The 19,236-nt window shown below is 39.2% G+C and overlaps 1 protein-coding gene across 1 annotated transcript; it reads left to right on the top strand.

Moving 5' to 3' along the window:
- Positions 1-7,636: 7,636 nt before the first annotated feature.
- LOC142170503 (uncharacterized) lies at positions 7,637-10,398 on the top strand. Its single transcript, XM_075232430.1, has 4 exons — positions 7,637-8,732; positions 8,880-9,688; positions 9,761-9,866; positions 10,190-10,398. The coding sequence occupies exons 1-4, from the start codon at positions 7,637-7,639 to the stop codon at positions 10,396-10,398; spliced, it is 2,220 nt and encodes a 739-aa protein (XP_075088531.1).
- The last annotated feature ends 8,838 nt before the right edge of the window (positions 10,399-19,236 follow it).

The raw sequence follows: 19,236 nt of genomic DNA, 5'->3' as shown, positions 1-19,236 counted from the left end.
TTGGCAGCAGTTCACCAATCTCTTCTTGGAGAAGTATGTGCTGCAGTCCCACAGAGAGGAGCTGCGTAGACAGTTTGAGTGGTTGCGGTAGGGGGATATGACTGTGTCACAGTATGAGTCGAGGTTTTCTGAGTTGGCTCGTCATGCCATTTGGATGGTTCCGACAGATCGTGAGAGGATCAGGAGATTTGTTGATGGCCTTAACTATCACCTCCGTATTCCTATGACCCGAGAGAGGGTGTTGGGTGCTACGTTCGAGAAGGTGGTCGATATCGCTCGTAAGATTGAGACGGTTCGTCGTCAGGATCGAGAGGAGAGGGAGGCCAAGAAGCCTCGAGGATCTGGCAGTTATAGTGGTGCTTCTTCGAGGGGCCAATTTCAGCATGGTATAGGCCGTTCTTTTAGGCATGCTCAGTCAGCCCGCCCAGAGTATCGTGGGGAATCTTCGGGTCATGGTTATCATGGATCTCAGCGGGTCTAGTCATCACTTAGTGCCCTTCCAGCCTAGAGTTTATCTTGTGCCCCGTCGGCTCAAGCTTCTTCTATGCCTAGTGCATCATTTGGTCACTCCGGTGCGAGGGGTTCCCTTCAGTCCCCTTCTCCAGCACCTGGGAGTTGTTTTGAGTGTGGAGAGTTTGGGCATTTGTGGAGGCAATGTCCTCGTCGTGTTGCTAGTTCGTCCCAGCAGAGGGGTCAGCCCTCGACTTCTGCTCCAGTTACTTCACCACCCGCCCAGCCAGCTAGGGGTGGAGGTCATGCGGCTAGGGGTTGCCCCATAGGGGGAGGTCGATCAGGGGGCGGTCATGCCCATTTCTGTGCACTTCCTGGCAGGCCAGATGCTATTGCTTCGGATGCTGTCATTACAGGTATTGTTTCAGTCTGCCATAGAGATGCCTCTGTATTATTTGATCCTGGTTCTACCTTTTTCTTATGTGTCATCATATTTTGCTCGTTATTTGGGTACGCCCCATGAGTTTCTTACTTTACATGTTCATGTATCTACCCTAGTGGGCGATACTGTTGTTGTAGACCGTGTGTACCGGTCATGTGTGGTGACTATTGGGGGTCTGGAGACCTGAGTGGATCTATTGCTATTGAGCATGGTGGATTTTGATGTCATTTTGGGCATGGATTGGCTATCTCCATGTCGTGCTATTCTAGACTGTCATGCTAAGACAGTCACTTTGGCTATGCCAAGTGTACCGCGGATCAAGTGGCGTGGTATGACTGATTATATCCCTAGTAGAGTGATCTCTTTTTTGAAGGCCCAGCGTATGGTTGGGAAGGGTTGCCTTTCATATCTAGCATTTGTAAGGGATTTTTGAGCTTAGACTCCTAGTATCAATTATGTCCCAGTTGTGAGGGATTTTCACGATGTGTTTCCTGCAGACCTGTCGGGCATGCCACCGGACAGGGACATTAATTTTGGTATTGACCTGGTGCCGGGCACTCAGCCCATTTATATTCCACCATATTGTATGGCACCAGCAGAGTTGAAAGAATTGAAAGAACAGTTTCAGGAACTCCTAGATAAGGGGTTCATTCGGCCTAGTATGTCCCCTTGGGGTGCACCGATTTTATTTGTGAAGAAGAAGGATGGCACGATGAGAATGTGCATTGATTATAGGCAATTAAACAAAGTAACAATTAAGAACAAGTATCCTTTGCCTCGCATTGATGATTTATTTGATCAGCTTAAGAGAGCGAGGGTATTCTCCAAAATTGATCTCCGTTCGGGTTATCACCAGTTAAAGATTAGGGATTCAGATATTCTTCAGACTGCTTTTAGGACCAGATATGGTCATTATGAGTTTCTTGTTATGTCTTTCGGGCTAACCAATGCCCCAGCAGCATTCATGCATATGATGAACAGTGTGTTCCGGCCTTATCTTGATTCATTCATGATAGTATTCATTGATGATATCCTAGTGTACTCACGTAGTCAAGAGGAGCACGCAGAGCATTTGAGAGTTGTGTTGCATAGATTGAGGGAGGAGAAGCTTTATGCAAAGTTCTCCAAGTGTGAGTTTTGGCTCAGTACAGTGGCTTTCTTGGGACACGTGGTGTCCAGCGAGGGTATTTAGGTTGACCCAAAGAAGATAGAGGTTTTTTTGAGTTGGCCTAGACCGTCCTTAGCCACAGAGATTCGTAGCTTTCTTGGGTTGGCAGGCTATTATCACCGGTTTGTTCAGGGATTTTCATCCATTGCATCGCCCTTGACCAAGTTGACTCAGAAGGGTGCTCCATTTGTATGGTCGGACGAGTGTGAGGAGAGCTTTTAGAAGCTCAAGACAGTCTTGACCACAGCTCCAGTATTGGTTTTGCCATCAGCTTCGGGTTCATATACTGTGTATTGTGATGTGAGGCCAAATGTTGAGTGATGATGCCACGAGGGGGCTTGATATAGCGCTTGGGCCGTAAGGGGCCCCTCCGGAGTCTGCACACCTACAGTGAGCGCGGGTACCCATTGTTCTGAGTGATTGATGCTATGCCCGAGGGGCTGATATGAGTGATTGTGAGGTAGCCGGAGGGGCTGATACTATTCCGAGAGTGAGCCTGAGAGGCTGATAGTATGCTGAACGATTGATACTGTGCCCGAGGGCGGATTTCTACTTGTTATTTACTTGTTAAATTACCTGTTTTACTTGTTTTAAAAAGGAATATCATTTGATTCTTCACTGATTTACTGATTTAAGTAATTTTACTGCTTAATATGGAATTGCTTTGTGTCTTTACGTGTTTTCATACTTTCAACCATTATTTATAATTGTTACTCACTGAGTTGGAGTACTCACATTACTCCCTGCACCATGTGTGCAGATTCAGGCATCGCAGAGTCCGCTCCTGAGTGCTGATTTCTCCCAGTCCAGGCAGTGATTTGGAGACTACGAGGTAGTTGTTGGCGTTCGCAGCCCCGTGCCTCCCTTATCCTATCATTCCATGTTTTTTTTCTTTTCTAAACTATTGTATCGGATTTTGTGTTCATTAGACTTGTATCCGGACTTCTTATTTGCTCATGACTTGTGACACCCCAGTTTGGGCTGTGTCGGGATGGTTCCTGTTGTTGTCAACGTTAAATTTCCGCAATTTATGAGTGTTATATTATATGTTATTACTGTTTATGATGATTAACTATTTAAAAAAGTATTCCGTTTTGGTCTGGCTGGCCTTGTCTTCATGAGAGGCGCCATCACGACCGGGTTCGGGGATTGGGTCATGACAAGAACTCAGAGCTTCCAAAGAAGCTCAGTCGTCTCAATTTTTTTAGTATTTTCAGTATTTTTCCTCCCCAAAAACTGACTTGAATGTCAAGTTAAGGTACCTTTATAAGCAAGCTACTAGGGCAGCCTAAAGAAAATCAGGTTTGCACTTTGCACCTTCTGAAATTTTCATTTTAGCCTAGGTGCCCCTAATGTAAATTTTAGCATTTCAGAATAGTCCCAAACCCCCCTTCTAGGAAGCTTCCTAAGGTTGTTATACCCAGATTCCTTATGCTAGTTACTTAGACTACCCCTTTAAAACCCTGTTATTACCCCTGAAATCCAATGGGTCAAGTTGACCCGATAATGAAACCAAAAGTGGGCTTAATTCTGACCCAATGACCCAAATCAAACCCCCACTGGGGTGAGATCTGTAATGTCTTCAAAGCCCAAATACAAATAGATTGAATCAAATCAGACAACTAACAAAGGGCAAATACTTGAAAAATTTCGAGAATTAAGCCATACCAATCAATTGATTACACAAATGAGCAAGAAATTAACCAAGTTATCAGAATAACTCTAATTAAATTGACTAGGTCACTAATTGGAACAATAACCATGCCATTTAATCAAAAGAAACCAAACAAATCAAGCAGGACCGAAAAACGGACTTGGAAACAAAAAGAATAAAAGGAAAACCGGCGAAAACCAAACTGACAAATCTCAAACTTGTCCAAACATTTGGTTAAATTTTAAATAAGGAAAAAGAAAAGAAAGAAGAGGGGCAATAAGTGAAAATGAAACCAGAAACAGACCCAAAACTGAAATGGAACTTACCGGCTAATCTCGAAATGACACTCGATATCTTGACTCATACGAAACTGATACCAGACGCTTTTCTCTATCAATAAAGAATGACTAGCATCAGCTTTGTAGTGAGTCAACCCTCCAAACATGAGAAAAGCACTCCTGGGTCGATGCATGCCACCAGATTCGACCGCAACTGGTTTTGAACTTTTAAGGCTTGAATTTGGATCTATGATTCGAGGGGTTATGGGAAGATTCGAGGGTAATGGAGTGTGGATTTGGAAAGAGGGGAGTGAGGGGGTTCTAGGGTGTTAGTTTGAGGTGGTTTGGGGCCCGCCGCCGGCAGAGATGGCGGAGAGGATATGAGGGTCGTGCTAGGGTTTAGGTCTCCTAGAGGAGGGAGTCTGAGATAGACCATGAGATGGGGGGTCTGAGGGGGCGGGGTTCGTTCGGACACTTATATACCATCAAGACCCACAATTCCCAACCGTTGGATCTAAAGGAGATCAACGGCTGGGATTCATGCCTATCGAAACGAGGTCGTTTGGCTGGGTGTGAGACGAACTGGGTTATGGCTGAACTGGATCGGGTTGCCTGAACGGATCTTGGGGTGTTAACAATTCGGCTGGGAACAAAATGCATTAATTTTGGTCCAAAAATTCTACTTCTTCATCTTCTCTTGAAATTTCCTTTTTATTTGCAAACACTTTTTGATTTCCTTTTTTTTAAAATTAAAACTAAAATAAGACCTAAACTAATTCCTGAATCAAATTAATCCTGTAAAACTCACAGGAAAGCATCTGTCTAGCTCTCTGCCTTCTCTCTAAGAAGAGAAGGAATAGTAATTTCATCATTATTTTCAGGTCATAACTCCGGAATCTGTTGGTGGAACTAACCAAATTTGGTGTCAAAAGATACATAATTAACTTACGAATAATACCCATTTGGTTTCAACTTCAGATCTATAGTCAATTTTTGTAGATCTTAATTTCATTTTCATGAGTTACTGTAGCAGACAGTGTTCTTCATTCAATTTCCAGCGCTACTGTTGAGCACAATAGCTTGTTTTGATAACGTGAAAGTGTTCTCTTCTCTTCTAAGATTGGTTTGATTTCTACGCTTCATTTCGGACTGTGAAATTGGATTCACGGCCATACGCAGTAAGTAAAGTGAAGATAGTTAGAATTACAGTAGCATCGTTTTCTTGCAAAACTGTTGCACTTGTGTCATGTAAGTAAAGTGCTAAAGAATTACAACTGCAATGGATATACAGGCAGGTGGCCGGCCATATTTGGAGGCTGCGCTACCTAAACAACCTCCTCCATACTTTGCACAAACATCAGGGAACACAAATAATAACAAACAGCCGATGGATTACTCCAAATTTCTGAAACCTTGCACTTTAAATGCTGCAATGCAGGAGCAACAGGAAGTTGAGCCAATTCCTATTCGTCCACCTACAATATTGAATGGAGAACATGTTATTCAGTTCACAGAAGCAGAAGTAGAAAGGATGGATATCATCGAAGGATTACAATATGCAATAGTTGGTAAATGTTCTTATGGAAGCCCAGAAATTCAACAACTGCGTAAGCTAATACCAATTCAATGCGGAATTAAAGGTGAATGTAACATTGGTTTTCTAAGGGATAGACATATTTTAATTAGAATGACATTAAGGCAGGACTATCTTCATTTCTCATCAAAAACTCATTACATAAAGGACGGGATGGCTATTAATATCAACTTAGGCCGTTGATTTATGACTCAAAGTTTAGAGCGGATGAAGAAACACCCAAGGCAATGGCTTGGATTTCATTCCCAGGTCTACTGCCAACCTTTTTTGTAAAGGAATGTCTATTTTCTATAGCTTCAGCAGTAGGTAAACCTATGCATCTAGACATGGCAACAATTAATAAAACTAGACCTAGTTGTGCTAGGGTGAAAGTACTAGTTGATCTACTTACAGATTTGCCTAAAAAGGTGAGGATGGACATAGTCAACAAAGCTAAAGGAACAACAAGAACTGAATGGGTGAGAATTCAATATGACATGTTGCCTAAATATTTCAGACATTGTAAACTTCAAGGGCATGATCAATTTGAATGCTGGAGGATACACCCTGAACTATATGTGGAGAAGGAAAATGATAAGCAAGCAGATACGGCTAAGAAACAGGACATAGGGAACTCACAGCCTATAATGATGTTATCTAGTGGAAAAGTTGTGGGTAATGTGAATGTTACATCAAAAGAGCAATGGACGGAAGTGAAGGACAACAGAGTTAGAAATGTAGTAAATCAAAATACTAGTCTCACTAATAATGGAATGGAGATGGCACCAGCTAAGCAATTTGAAAACAATAACAACAAGGAGGGTACAAGCACTGTAGAGAGACAAGTAAAAGCACATAGCAACAGTGGTAAGGATTTGGTGGCAGTAGACAATAAAGATAATGATCATGTTCAAGTAGCTAACAAGTTTGCAATATTACAAGGGATGGATGAAGAGGAAGAACTTGTTAATCAATTGGCAATGATGGCAGCTAATGTAGCAACAAACAGTTCAGCACTTAATAACCAAGCATCTACAAAGCAAAAACCAAAAAATATGGTCAATAATGAGGGAAAGTTAAATTCAGCAGCACAAGCTTTTCATCTAAACTCATCGGGGATTAGTTCGACTAATGGTCTAGTCAATGGAAAGGAGGCATCAAAAGCAAAAAACGATATCGCACAATGGGTAGAAAGAAGCTTCAAGGATAAAACAGGAGAAGGAATAGTGAAGATCAATAAACCATGCAAGGAAATCCCATCACAAGATACATTAGTGAACAAGATACTTAATAAAAATCCAAATTCTCAAGCAGAAGGGTCAAAATCGTCTACATTTAAAGAAAGAGTGAAAGAATGTGGAGGCAGGCTATGAGAGGCACAAAGGGAATACGATTCAGAAGAGAACGAAGTGCCACTAGGAGCACAAGCGGATGAGGAACCAAATGAGAATGACAAAGAAGAAGATGAGCATAGTGTAAATGGAGAGATCCATGCCAATGACAACAATACAACTGGTAATAATTTAATAAATGAAGGATCAGAAAATGTTGAGCTCATCAATAATTTTCAGACAGCAGAAGTCACAGAAATTAATAACTATGAAGGAAGAGGCCCAGAGGTAAATGATCCTGGAGGAACAGAAGATGATCAAGTTCAGAAATCACAAGAAGACCCACAAGGACACAACACAACAGAGAAGGAGAAACAACCAAAACAAAAAACAGAAATAGTAAATATTACTGTTACATTGGAGAAAAACCAGTTGCAGCTGTTAAAAAGAGGAGAAGAGAAAGCCTTGGTCCCTAAAAAGAATGCATTTGGAGCTACATCAGGAGGGAAGGAAGACAATGAAGAAGGAGAAGAACCTGGTAAATCATGATACGATATGGATCAAGAATCAACTACCCAACACCTTATGAATGCTGCAAGGAAAGGTGACTTATCACCTACGCAAGTGGAAAAGGCAAAATCAGCAGCAAAAGGAAAGAAAAAGCAACAAAAGGATAATTTTGCAGCACCAAAAACTGGGGTGCACACAAGGAGAACACTAACTAAATCCAGCAATCAGTGATGAATGCTCTCATTTGGAATAAAAGGTCAGTCAACACACAGAAGGCCTTTGAAAGGTTGGCAAAAATGCATAGGCAAAATCACTATGATTTTGTAGGATTAATGGAGCCAAAGCAACAAGCAAAAAAACTGGAAAGGTACAGAAACAAGATAGGACTTGCACAGGCAATTTCAAATGTTTCCAACAAGATCTGGGCTTTTATAGATGAGGTATTTGAGGTAACTGTTATGTACAATATGGTGCAACAATTAACACTAAGATTGTTTCATACTGAATCGCATGTGGAGTTTGTCCTAACATTGATATACGCAAAATGTGATGCAATTGAGAAGATAGAATTATGGGATTCATTATATGCAATGGCAAGGGATATGGAAGCACCATGGCTTGCAGGAGGTGATTTCAATGTAATATGGGACGAAGAAGAGAAGTTTGGTGGCTTACCTGTGTCATTGAATGAAATTGATGATTTTCGACACTGCATCAACACTTGCAATCTCTTCGACCTTGGATTTAAAGGCAGCATATTTACATGGTGGAATGGGAAAGCAGAGGAAGACTGTATATTCAAAAGACTAGATAGATGTTTGGCCAATGTTGAGTTTCAGCAAACATTTCCAGGAATAGAGGTGCAGCATTTGTCAAAGACTGGTTCTGATCATAGTCCAATATATCTGAAGTGTGATATTGAGACTCCACCTGTAAAAAATCCTTTCAAGTTCTTGAATTTTTGGGTGGAACATGCGACTTTTAAAGATGTGGTGAATGAGAATTGGTCTGCTGATTTCAATGCAAATCCTTATATTCTTTTTAATCACAAGTTAAAAAAATTAAAGAAAGCCCTTTCATTGTGGAGTAAGGCTACATTTGGAGATATTTTCCAAAAAATAGCAAGTATGGAGGAGGTAGTGATGGTTCATGAAGCAGAATTTGAAGCAAATCCTACAGGGATGAACAGAGAAAGACTACAAAAGGTTCAGGCGAAATTGATTAAATGTCTTGCACTAGAGGAGAAATATTGGCAACAAAAGGCAGGCATGACTTGGTTCAAGGAAGGGGATAGGAACACAAAGTTCTTCCACGCACAAGTGAGAGGTAGGAGGAAGAGACTTCAGCTTAAAAGAATTCAAAACAGTGGAGGAACCTGGATTGAAGAAGAATAAGAAATTGCAGAAGAAGCTATCAAATTCTACGAGGAAAAGTTCACAGAAGCATCTACCCCTTCATCATTTGATATCGTAGAGCATGTTCCTAATCTGATTAACACTGAGCAGAATGCAGAATTGATTAAGCAACCAACAAAAGAGGAAGTTAAAGTGGCAGTATTTGGACTTAATGGGGATAGTGCTGGGGGGCCAGATGGTATGACAGGAAAATTTTATCATTCTTGTTGGGACTTAATAGGGGATGACCTGTACGACATGGTCAGGGCTTTTTTCAATGGTCATGAGCTACCCAAATGTGTAACACACACAAACCTAGTTCTTCTACCAAAGAAAAAAGAAGTTACCACCTTTCCTGATTTAAGACCAATAAGCCTCAGTAATTTTTCAAATAAGGTTATATCAAGGGTGGTACATGAAAGGCTAGTGAAATTTCTCCCAAGTCTGATATCGGAGGAACAGGCGGGTTTTGTTAAGGGAAGGAATATAGTAGAAAACATCCTTCTAACTCAGGAGATAGTGACTGACATTAGGCTTAGAACTAAGGCTGGACCTAATGTCATCCTGAAGCTAGATATGACCAAAGCTTATGATAGATTATCTTGGCTATTCCTAACCAAGGTACTGAGAAAGATGGGATTCACAGAAAGGTTGATAGGGATTGTCTTTGGATTAGTTTCAAACAATTGGTATTCTATTCTAATCAATGGTCAAGCTCATGGGTTCTTTAAGTCCTCAAGGGGAGTAAAACAAGGTGATCCTGTATCTCCAACTTTGTTTATATTGGCAGCAGAAGCATTATCTAGGGGTCTCAATGCACTATATACTAACTTGTATTTTTTGTGGATTTGGGATGCCAAAGTGGAATCCAAAGATCAATCATTTAGCGTATGCAGATGATATGATTATTTTCTCATCCTCAGATGAAACACCTCTGATTTGATTATGCAAGTGCTGAAGGCATATGAAGATGCATCTGGGCAGTTTGTTAACAAGACCAAATCAGTTGTGTACCTGCATCATTTAACAGACATGGAAGTGGTTAGCAAGGTGGAAAGGATCACAGGCATTCATAGGAATGATTTCCCTATCATATATCTAGGTTGCCCGATATTTTATACAAGGAGAAAGCTGGAATTCTATCAGCCCCTAATTACAAAGGTAATGGACAAACTACAATCATGGCAGGGCAAGTTATTATCAGTAGGGGCAGGGCAGTTCTCATATCCCATGTATTGCAAAGCATTCCTATATATCTACTATCAGTTGTTAACCCTCCAAAGTATGTGATAAATAGGTTGCACTAATTGTTTGCTCAGTTTTTCTGGAGCAGCACTGTAGGAGGAACTAGTAGGCATTGGGCTTCATGAAATACTTTATGCATGCCAGTTGATGAAGGAGGAATAGGTTTCAGGTCACTGCATGATGTAGCAAAGGCATTATTCAGCAAGTTGTGGTGGAATTTCAGAACAAAACCAAGCCTATGGAGCTCTTTTGTATGTCAAAAATACTGTAAAAAGTTAAACTCTGTAATTGTTCCGTGGAAAAGGGGGTCTCACATATGGAAACAAAATGTTGGAATGCAGAGATCTGGTTGAACATCAAATCCTTTGGCAAACAAAAATGGGATACTCACTATTCTGGTATGAAAACTGGACAGGTCTTGGGGCACTATATCTTTTAGTTCCTCAGGACTTTGGCATTGATGAAAATATACATAATGTACATGATGTTACCTTAGATGGTGAGTGGGATGTAGACAAGCTATTTCAAATACTTCCTGAAGACTTAGCAGTACACATTCTGGAGAAAATCAAACCACCTTCAACCATGCAGGTTCTTGACAGGCCTTTTTGGATGCTGGAAACAAGAGGATATTTCAGTGTTAAGTTAGCATGGGAGTATACGAGAAGAAGAGACGAACCAAAAATAGCTTATAGAAAGATTTGGGTAAAGGGATTGCCTTTTAAAATAGCATTTTTCATGTGGAAAGTGTGGAAAGCAAAGCTACCTTTAGATGATTTCTTGAAAAGGGTAGGTTACTGCATGCCGTCAAAATGTTGGTGTTGTGTACAGCCTGACGAAGAATCTCTTCAGCATTTGTTTTTTAGATCAGAAACAGCAAAGACAACTTGGAAGTATTTTCTATCGAGGGCAGGAATAGATGTGGAGGGACTTACATTGCACCAAGCAATCACAAAATGTTGGACTGCAAATTTGTGCTTAAGGTTAAAACCAGTAATGCAAGCACTCCCCTCATGCGTAGTCTGGGAACTTTGGAAAAGAAGAAATAGTATGAAGTATGGGGAGGCGGTGACAACTAGCAGGGTGATTTATCAAATTTCATCAAATCTCCAGGCACTGGTGAAAGTGAGAAAGCCGGGGATGGACAGGGTACCTCACAAATGGCAAGATCTATTAGAAGTGATGGAAAATTTCACTCCTAAACTTAAGGTTACAAAAGTCATGTGGGAATTTCCAAGTACAGGATGGCTAAAAGTTAATACGGATGGTGCATCGAGGGGAAATCCAGGCAGGAGCTCAATAGGTTTTTGTATAAGAAATGAAAATGGTGACATAGTCAACTCAGTAGGGAAAGAGATTGAGGAGACAACAAACACAGTAGCTGAAGTGAAGGCCATGGTAGAAGCACTAAGGTTCTGCAGATTTCAACAATACTCTCATGTATGGCTTCAAACTGACTCAATGTTATTAAAAAAGATAATTGATGGGATCTGGAAACCACCATGGATCATATCTGAGCAGGTAGAGGAAATGATGCAACTAATGAATTGGTGTAATTACATAGTTACTCATATTCATAGGGAGGGCAACAAGCTGGCAGATCACTTGGCTAATTATGCTGTAGATAATGGAGAAATAGAATGCCAACAATTCTGGCATCTAGATGCACAGGGAAGGAGGTTGGTTAATGAAGATAAGCTGCAATGTCCAAATCTAAGGGTGAAGGTGAACAGGAGTTAGGAAGCAAAGAGAAAAGGAAGAGCAGGAGGCATAACTTAATCGACCAATATATTCAAATCCTAAGGGAGGAGGATATAATGGTTAGTATTTCTAACTTTCTTTTATCTAATGCAGGTGCCACTACAATGCTTATGCCACTCCATGCTGCAACTTTCGACATAACTGATGCAAAAAAAACAAAAAACATCAATAATCGAGCACAACAAAAAAGACTAATGGCATGGCAACCCAACCAGCATGGGGTGAAAGCGTGCTTTTAGTTCATTGGATATACAACCAGCATGGTGCAAAAGTGTTTAATATCACACGCATGATTCAGTTACAAACAGAATCTGGGAATATAAAATTGGTTACTCCTCATTTCGAGCACAACAAGAAGCAAATGGCATTGGAAACACAACTAGCATGTGCAGCAAATATGTTTTTCGAGAAAAGCATGCAACAAAGGCCAATGTGTTATTAACGCATGCTTCAATACACTTTAGGATTAAATAATCTTTATGTGCACACAAGGTTTAAGGTGGAAGGCATGGCAGAAAACTCATTTTGCTGCTGTAGCTGGAGCTCACGTGCTTCCACAAAGCTCCAATCGATGAAGCAAGATCAACGCAGCAAGGGGAAAACAAAAATCCAGATGACATGCACGATAATCAAATAGTGTGCTGATTGTGTACACAACAACTGGAATTGCTTGGGAACAATGAGCACGCAAAGGGAACCGTGCTTTAAGGCTTTTTCTGATTTATAATAATATTTTAATGTGCACACATGGTTTAATGTGGAAGGCATGGCAGACAACACATGATGTTGAGCAAAGGGATCACATGGAAAAGGCACTAGGTGTAGCTCACGTACTTCGAACCTGTATTGACTACTCAGCGTGTCGTGCAGCAAGGTGATGTAGGCTACGAGTAGATGGCGTGCAATAAATTAAGTGCAATGCTGCAACCAGCATGGACGAACGGATGATAGCAGCTAAAACGTGATGGAGGAACGACAGTTGCAAATGGATTTTCAAATGGATTTGCACGCCAAGACTAGTTAATAAAGGTACCTCGAGGAGAGCAAGTGAGTCTACTATGGAGAATGGAGGGAAATCGATATGGAAACAAAGTACATCATGCTTTAAAGAAGGAACGTGGCATTTTGCCTTTCACATGCACGTTCGTGGATGCAGAATTGTATTACAAAGTTTAATAGCCTTAATGTGACGTTAATGTTGAGTGCAAAACTCAATTTTAATAATAGGATACTTGTTAAGTTCAAACTTTATTTCTCTCTTTCAGTTCGTAGGATATCGTGACATTGTATTTCGTATTTTATATGGTTATAAATAAAACTAGCCCTAGGCGTTTGCCTAGCGGATTAAAAATAAAAAAAATCAAATTAATCCTAACACATTAAATTAATTAACTCTAATTAAAACCAAATTAAACGAAAACTACCAAAATTCAAAGATTAAAATTAAAAGTGCAAAAGTACCATTTTTTGTGATTTTTTCCAATTCTTATAAAATAACTAATTTACTACTTAATTCAAAAACACAAAGTTAAATCCTAAATGCAAATGCAACATATTTTTATATTTTTTATTAGTTAATTAAAGTAAAAATGCACAGACAAATGCAAACAATTAACAGAAAATGCCACAAAAATCCACAAAATTGCAAATGATGAAAAAATTATTTTGTTTTGAATTTGTGGGAGTAATTCACATAGGGCAAAAATCATGTACTCACACCAGCCGACACAAACTCCAATCCAATTAACAATTATAATAGTTCATAATTAAGTCATTAATAATTGATAAATTCCCAAAATAGAGTGAAATAGAACAACTGTGGAAAATATACACAGCCCGACATCGGGGTTTCACCAGTCATGAGCATCTAAATATCCGACAAGAATATGAAAATGGACTACACAGTCTATTACAGAACTAGTACAAGGAAAGTAAGATAAGAGGGAGAAGCACTGGGCTGCGAACGCGGAGCAGCTACCTAGTGAACTCTGAACCGCCTGCTGGAAGCAATCAGCACTCGCTAGCGGGACCCGAGGCTCCTGAATCTGCACACAGGGTGCAGGGAGTAATGTGAATACTCCAACTCAGTGAGTAATAAAAGTAAAAGCAGTTGAGCGATAAGAAAACACGTAAAACACAGCGAAATACTATAAAGAGGCAGTGTAAAACCAATACAATGCAATAAAACAGTGAAAACTTGTAAAAACACCTTAGTTCAGTTTAAGCTTCTTTAAAACATCTTTTAACAGTTAAACGAGTGAATGAAAAGCGGTGAGAAAATATAAACACATAAAACCAACCCCTCGGATAAATTACCAACATAATCAGCCCCTCGGGCTATCTCATAATCACTCGTATCAGCCCCTTGGGCAATAACATGGAACAACATCAGCTCATCGGGCTATATCACATATCACACTGGGTACTCGCGCTCACTGGCGGTGTACAGACTCTGGGAGGGGCCCCTAATAGCCCAAGCGCAATATCAAGCCATCTCGTAGCATAATCAAATAGGCTCTCGGTCTCATATCAAGCCACCTTGTGGCGTACAACTCAGGCCCTCGGCCTAATAATCATGAATCAACTCAATACCGCTGCGGCGCGCAGCCCGATCCCATAATAACCTCACAACACAGGCCTTCGGCCTTACTAAGTCAGAAATCTGTAAAAGCCACTTGGGCATAGTAAAATATGATGCTCAGCTCAAAATATCATTTAAGATGTCAAAACAAAGTAAAACATGGCTGAGTTATGAAAACAGTAGAATATAGCATGACTGAGTACAAGTATAAAGTCAAAACGGTGAGGAATAGCAATAAAAATCCCCTAAGGGATCCAAAATAGTTGGCACAAGACCCAATTATGGCATTCAGCCGAAAACATGATGATAGCAAACCGTTTTCAATCAAATACGCGGTAAAACAGTCATACGGGACGGACTAGGTCACAATCCCTAATGGTGCACGACCCCACGCTCGTCATCTAGCATGCGCGTCACCTCATAATAGCACAACAATGTGAAGTCCAGGGTTTCATACCCTCAGGACAGCATTTATAATCATTACTCACCTCAATCCGGTCCAAACTCTAGCCTGCAATGTCTTTGTCTCTCGAATCAGCCTACGGATGCTCCAAATCTAACCAAAATCAGTACATAACCATTAAAATATACTAAGGGAACAAAAATCACTCGAAAATAATTAAATTACAACACCAATCTCGAAATTAACTAAAATCCGACCCCCGGGCCCACGTCTGAGAATCCGATAAAATTTACATAAACGGAATCCTTATCACTCCACGAGTTCATCCATATCAAAAGTACCAAAATCCGACCACAAATGGCCCCTCAAACCCTCAAGTCAAGGTCTCCAATACCAAGCCCTAATCCCCAATTTTTAACCCTTAATTTCCATTAATTTCAAGCCAAATCAGTAAAATAATGCCATAGGATCGATTATTAGGTTCAAAAATCTTACCCCCAAATGTTATCCCTTGAATCCCTCTTTAAAATCTCCCCAAAAGCTCCCAATTCGACTTGAAAATGGTGGAACATGGCTGAAATTCGCGAAGGCAAGCTTATATAGCTTCTGGCCAGGGATTTCGCACATGCGGCCTCAAACTCGCACATGCGGCCTCAAACTCGCACCTGCGAGACCGCACATGTGGTCCAGAGAGTCGCACCTGCGGAAGTCACTTATCCGCACAAACTGCATCTGCGGTCAAATACTCGCACCTGCGCCATTGCAGGTGCGCTCAGCTCGCCGCATCTGCGGCTCCTGCCCTTCGCGTCCTTGACCGCATATACAGTCCTTTCTACGCATCTGTGGCATCGCACCTGCGGTCCCCAATCTGCAGGTGCAGAAATATTAGAAGCAGAAAATTCTGCAGCTCCTCCAAACTCCCCGTCAACTATCTGAATCCATCCCGAGGCCCTCGGGACCTCAACCAAACATGCCAACATATCCCATAACTTTATTCAAATTTGCTCCAACCTTCGGAATGCTCAAAACAACATCAAAACACCAAAATCACATCGTATTCAAGCCTAAGATTCCAAATACTTCCAAATTCCGCTTTCGATCAAAAAGTCTACCAAACCTCGTCCAAATGACCTGAAATTTTGCACACACGTCCCAAATGATATGACGGACCTACTGCAACTCCCAGAATTCCATTCCGATCCCTATATCAAAATCTCACCCATCAACCGGAAAACGCCAAAATTCCAACTTCGCCAATTCAAGCCTAAATTTACTCCGGACCTCCAAAACACATTCCGATCACACGCAAAACGTGTACCTTAAGACTAGTTGGATTTAAACGTGGACACATACTAGAAAAAATCTAAGCTCCCGTTTAGTTAAAGATTTTGGCTTTTTCAGAAAAAATTTAAAAACATTGTTTCTTCATGGAATATGATTAGTTTTTGAAAAAAAAATATTTTAAAAAAATTCACGTTTCTAAAAATTGGTTTAGGATAATTTTTGGGTAAAACAATTTCTTCCACTCAAAATTTTTTTTTTATTCAAATAAAATATATGTCCAAATACAACTTCAACTTCCAAAAAATTATTTTTATTTCAAGTTTCAATATCCATTTTTTACTTAATTTGTGAGAGTGCTAAATCTTGTATCCTTATTTTGATCATGCCTTAGTAATCAGATTATGCATCCCAACTCGGCAAACACTAATTGCTCTTATAAATGATATCTTGATCTTATTTTAATCTACATATGATGTATTTCTAAAGTACTTCGTCTTACGCGTGACATATTACACAGAACAATCAATTGTTTTCCTATCAGTGAGACAAATAATATATACAACTTTTATTAAAATAAATTTCTTATCTTATATATGTGTAAGGTGGCACTAATATTGTACTTATTATATTTACTAATTAGATGAATATTGAGTCAAATTAGTTTATCCAGCTTATAAACTTACTCAAAAATATTCTTATCCATTTTTGCATGATTTATTGGGTCTGTATCGTAATTGATTGAATTAAAAGTAATAGCATACAAGACTAAATTTAAAATAAATAAAATTAGTAGTATTAGACAACTAAAATTAAAAATAAATTCGTATACATAACTAAGATGAGAATAGATAAGCCATAAATGTAGACAAATGCATTAATGAGTCGTTTGGACACAACAAAATAATATTCTTGAAACAAAAAAATAATAATGTAAACAATTAAATAGAAAGTCAAATAGTATTTGGTTTTCAAAGTCCAAACAATTAGGTAGTCAAGTTGGTAAATCTTATTTGATTTTGAAATTCTAAATTTTAAAACTTTTTACATAGTTTAAATAAGGAACACTTAATTATTAAAATTTTAGAATATTTCAAAGTCCTAAAAATTAGGAAAAATAAGTAAATGACAATTTTATCTAATATAGTGTATGATGTATAGAATAGATAAATAGATAGATTCACAAAAGTGCCATAACATATATTTTTTTTTTAAATCGTAATATTGGTTATTAAGTTTTCAATATAAATAAATCTACTTTAAAATAATATCGCCTTCTACACCTATATACTTCGGCTAGCTCTAGGGTTTCATGTAACCTAGCTAGGAGTATGGGCAGTGAAACAGTGATCTCTTGGTCCGATCTTCCCGACGAACTAGTCGGGAGGATCATAAAATGCCTCGTCGACAACCCTTTCGACGTCCTTCACTTTCGTGCAGTCTGCAAAACATGGTGTTCCTCAATTCCTCCTTTCAAAAGCAACTCTCCTGATTTATCTCTTCAATTACCCCTTCCACTCGATTTCCATCACCCGAATACGTTCCCCAACTTTTATCTCGTCGAAAACATCGTTTATCTTTTCCAATTACCTCCTGATCGTGATACTTCGCCTTATTGTAGAGGCTGTTGGTTGGTCAAGATTGTTTGATCAAAAAGATGTTAAACCCTTTGATTAAACCAATCTTATGATTAGAAGAAGGGTGAATCTCAGTTAAGAATAATAAAATCTAGATCGAGTGGTAAAGGAAGTAAGCAAGATGAATGATAGTAGCTAATATGTTGGAATCAATCAAATGCTCATAAATGCGACAACCTAAATGCGCAATCAATCTAAATAAATACAGTCGGCACAGTCGAATGTCAGATCCAAGTGTGATGATCCCATGGCCAAATAATGAACTTTTGTTACACATCCAAATTGATTGAGGTGACTCAATTGAACATAACAAATCAAGTTGAAGAGTTCATCTAAAAGTATAATTATCCGTTCTGTACAACTGTAAAAAAAAGAGTTACATATCTCTATAAGGGCATCTCGATGAGTCCAACAACATGAAAAATTGCTGAGAAATGGTGCCAAATCCAATAGGCAGATTGTACCTTCTTGGGATGTCAGTACGGAAGGAGAAGTGTTATAAGCTTTAGATCATGCAATATGGCCCTAAAGTCCTCTCAAACATTAAAGCTAATAATTAGGTACTTTAGCATATTAAATTTCTTAAAAATAGAAACTCGGGCAGACGACGGAGTAACTTTAACTATCCTAAGATAGCGAAATTCTTTATCGTATAAGTAGCGACTTGCAGTAATAGTATAATGATTGCCCGTTCAATGACATTTGGCATATACATTGCCTCCTATGATGTGTTCTCGTTTGTCTTCTTTTATTTTTAGTGACTAGTATCGTTCTGTCTTAAAATTATGGAACGTTTCTGCTAGAAGAAAGAAAAAAAGAACAATGCGCCATTGAAACTACTGAGTTAGATCATTTTTTGATATGTGACTTATGTTAATAATTGTAAGTAGAGAATAGGGGATATTTGCAATAAAAGCAAAATACAAATACAGACATTAATCACCTAAACATGGTTGAGTAATATGAATAAAAGCTAAAAATTCATTGAGATAGATGTAGCTCCAAAATATTATTCATTTTTGGAGGATCTTGGCACGAGTGCAACATCATTTTTGGACTATTGAAACTCCAGGGGCGGATGTAAATTGTGACCTACGAGTTTAACCGAATTAACCCAATAGCTTTGCGTAACTGCTAAAAATATACTAAATATGTACAAATACTATATTCCGAACCAGTAATTCAAATGATCAGTGAGTTTAGTGGCATCCCGAATCTAATAAATTCAAAACCTGAATCAACCTCTTGAAATAACATAGCTAAAAGGGCAATCATATATAGACGTTAAAGAATGAAAGGAGAACTATGAGATTTGAAAACTCGAGCATCATGCGAAGGAGCTACCTGATCCTTACTGTAAGCACGTGATTTTTGCTCTATGAAAGAATTACTCCCAAAAATTCAAAATAAAACGATTTTCCTTGCTGTACAATTTTGAGAATTTTTGTGACATTTTTGGATAATTATTTGTATTTGTCTGTGCATATTTATTTGTTAAATTAATAAAAAATACAAAAATATGTCGCAT

Source organism: Nicotiana tabacum, chromosome 16, assembly GCF_000715075.1.
Source record: "Nicotiana tabacum cultivar K326 chromosome 16, ASM71507v2, whole genome shotgun sequence".
Classification (NCBI taxonomy): Eukaryota; Viridiplantae; Streptophyta; class Magnoliopsida; order Solanales; family Solanaceae; genus Nicotiana; species Nicotiana tabacum.
This window is presented reverse-complemented; position numbering and strand designations above follow the sequence as displayed.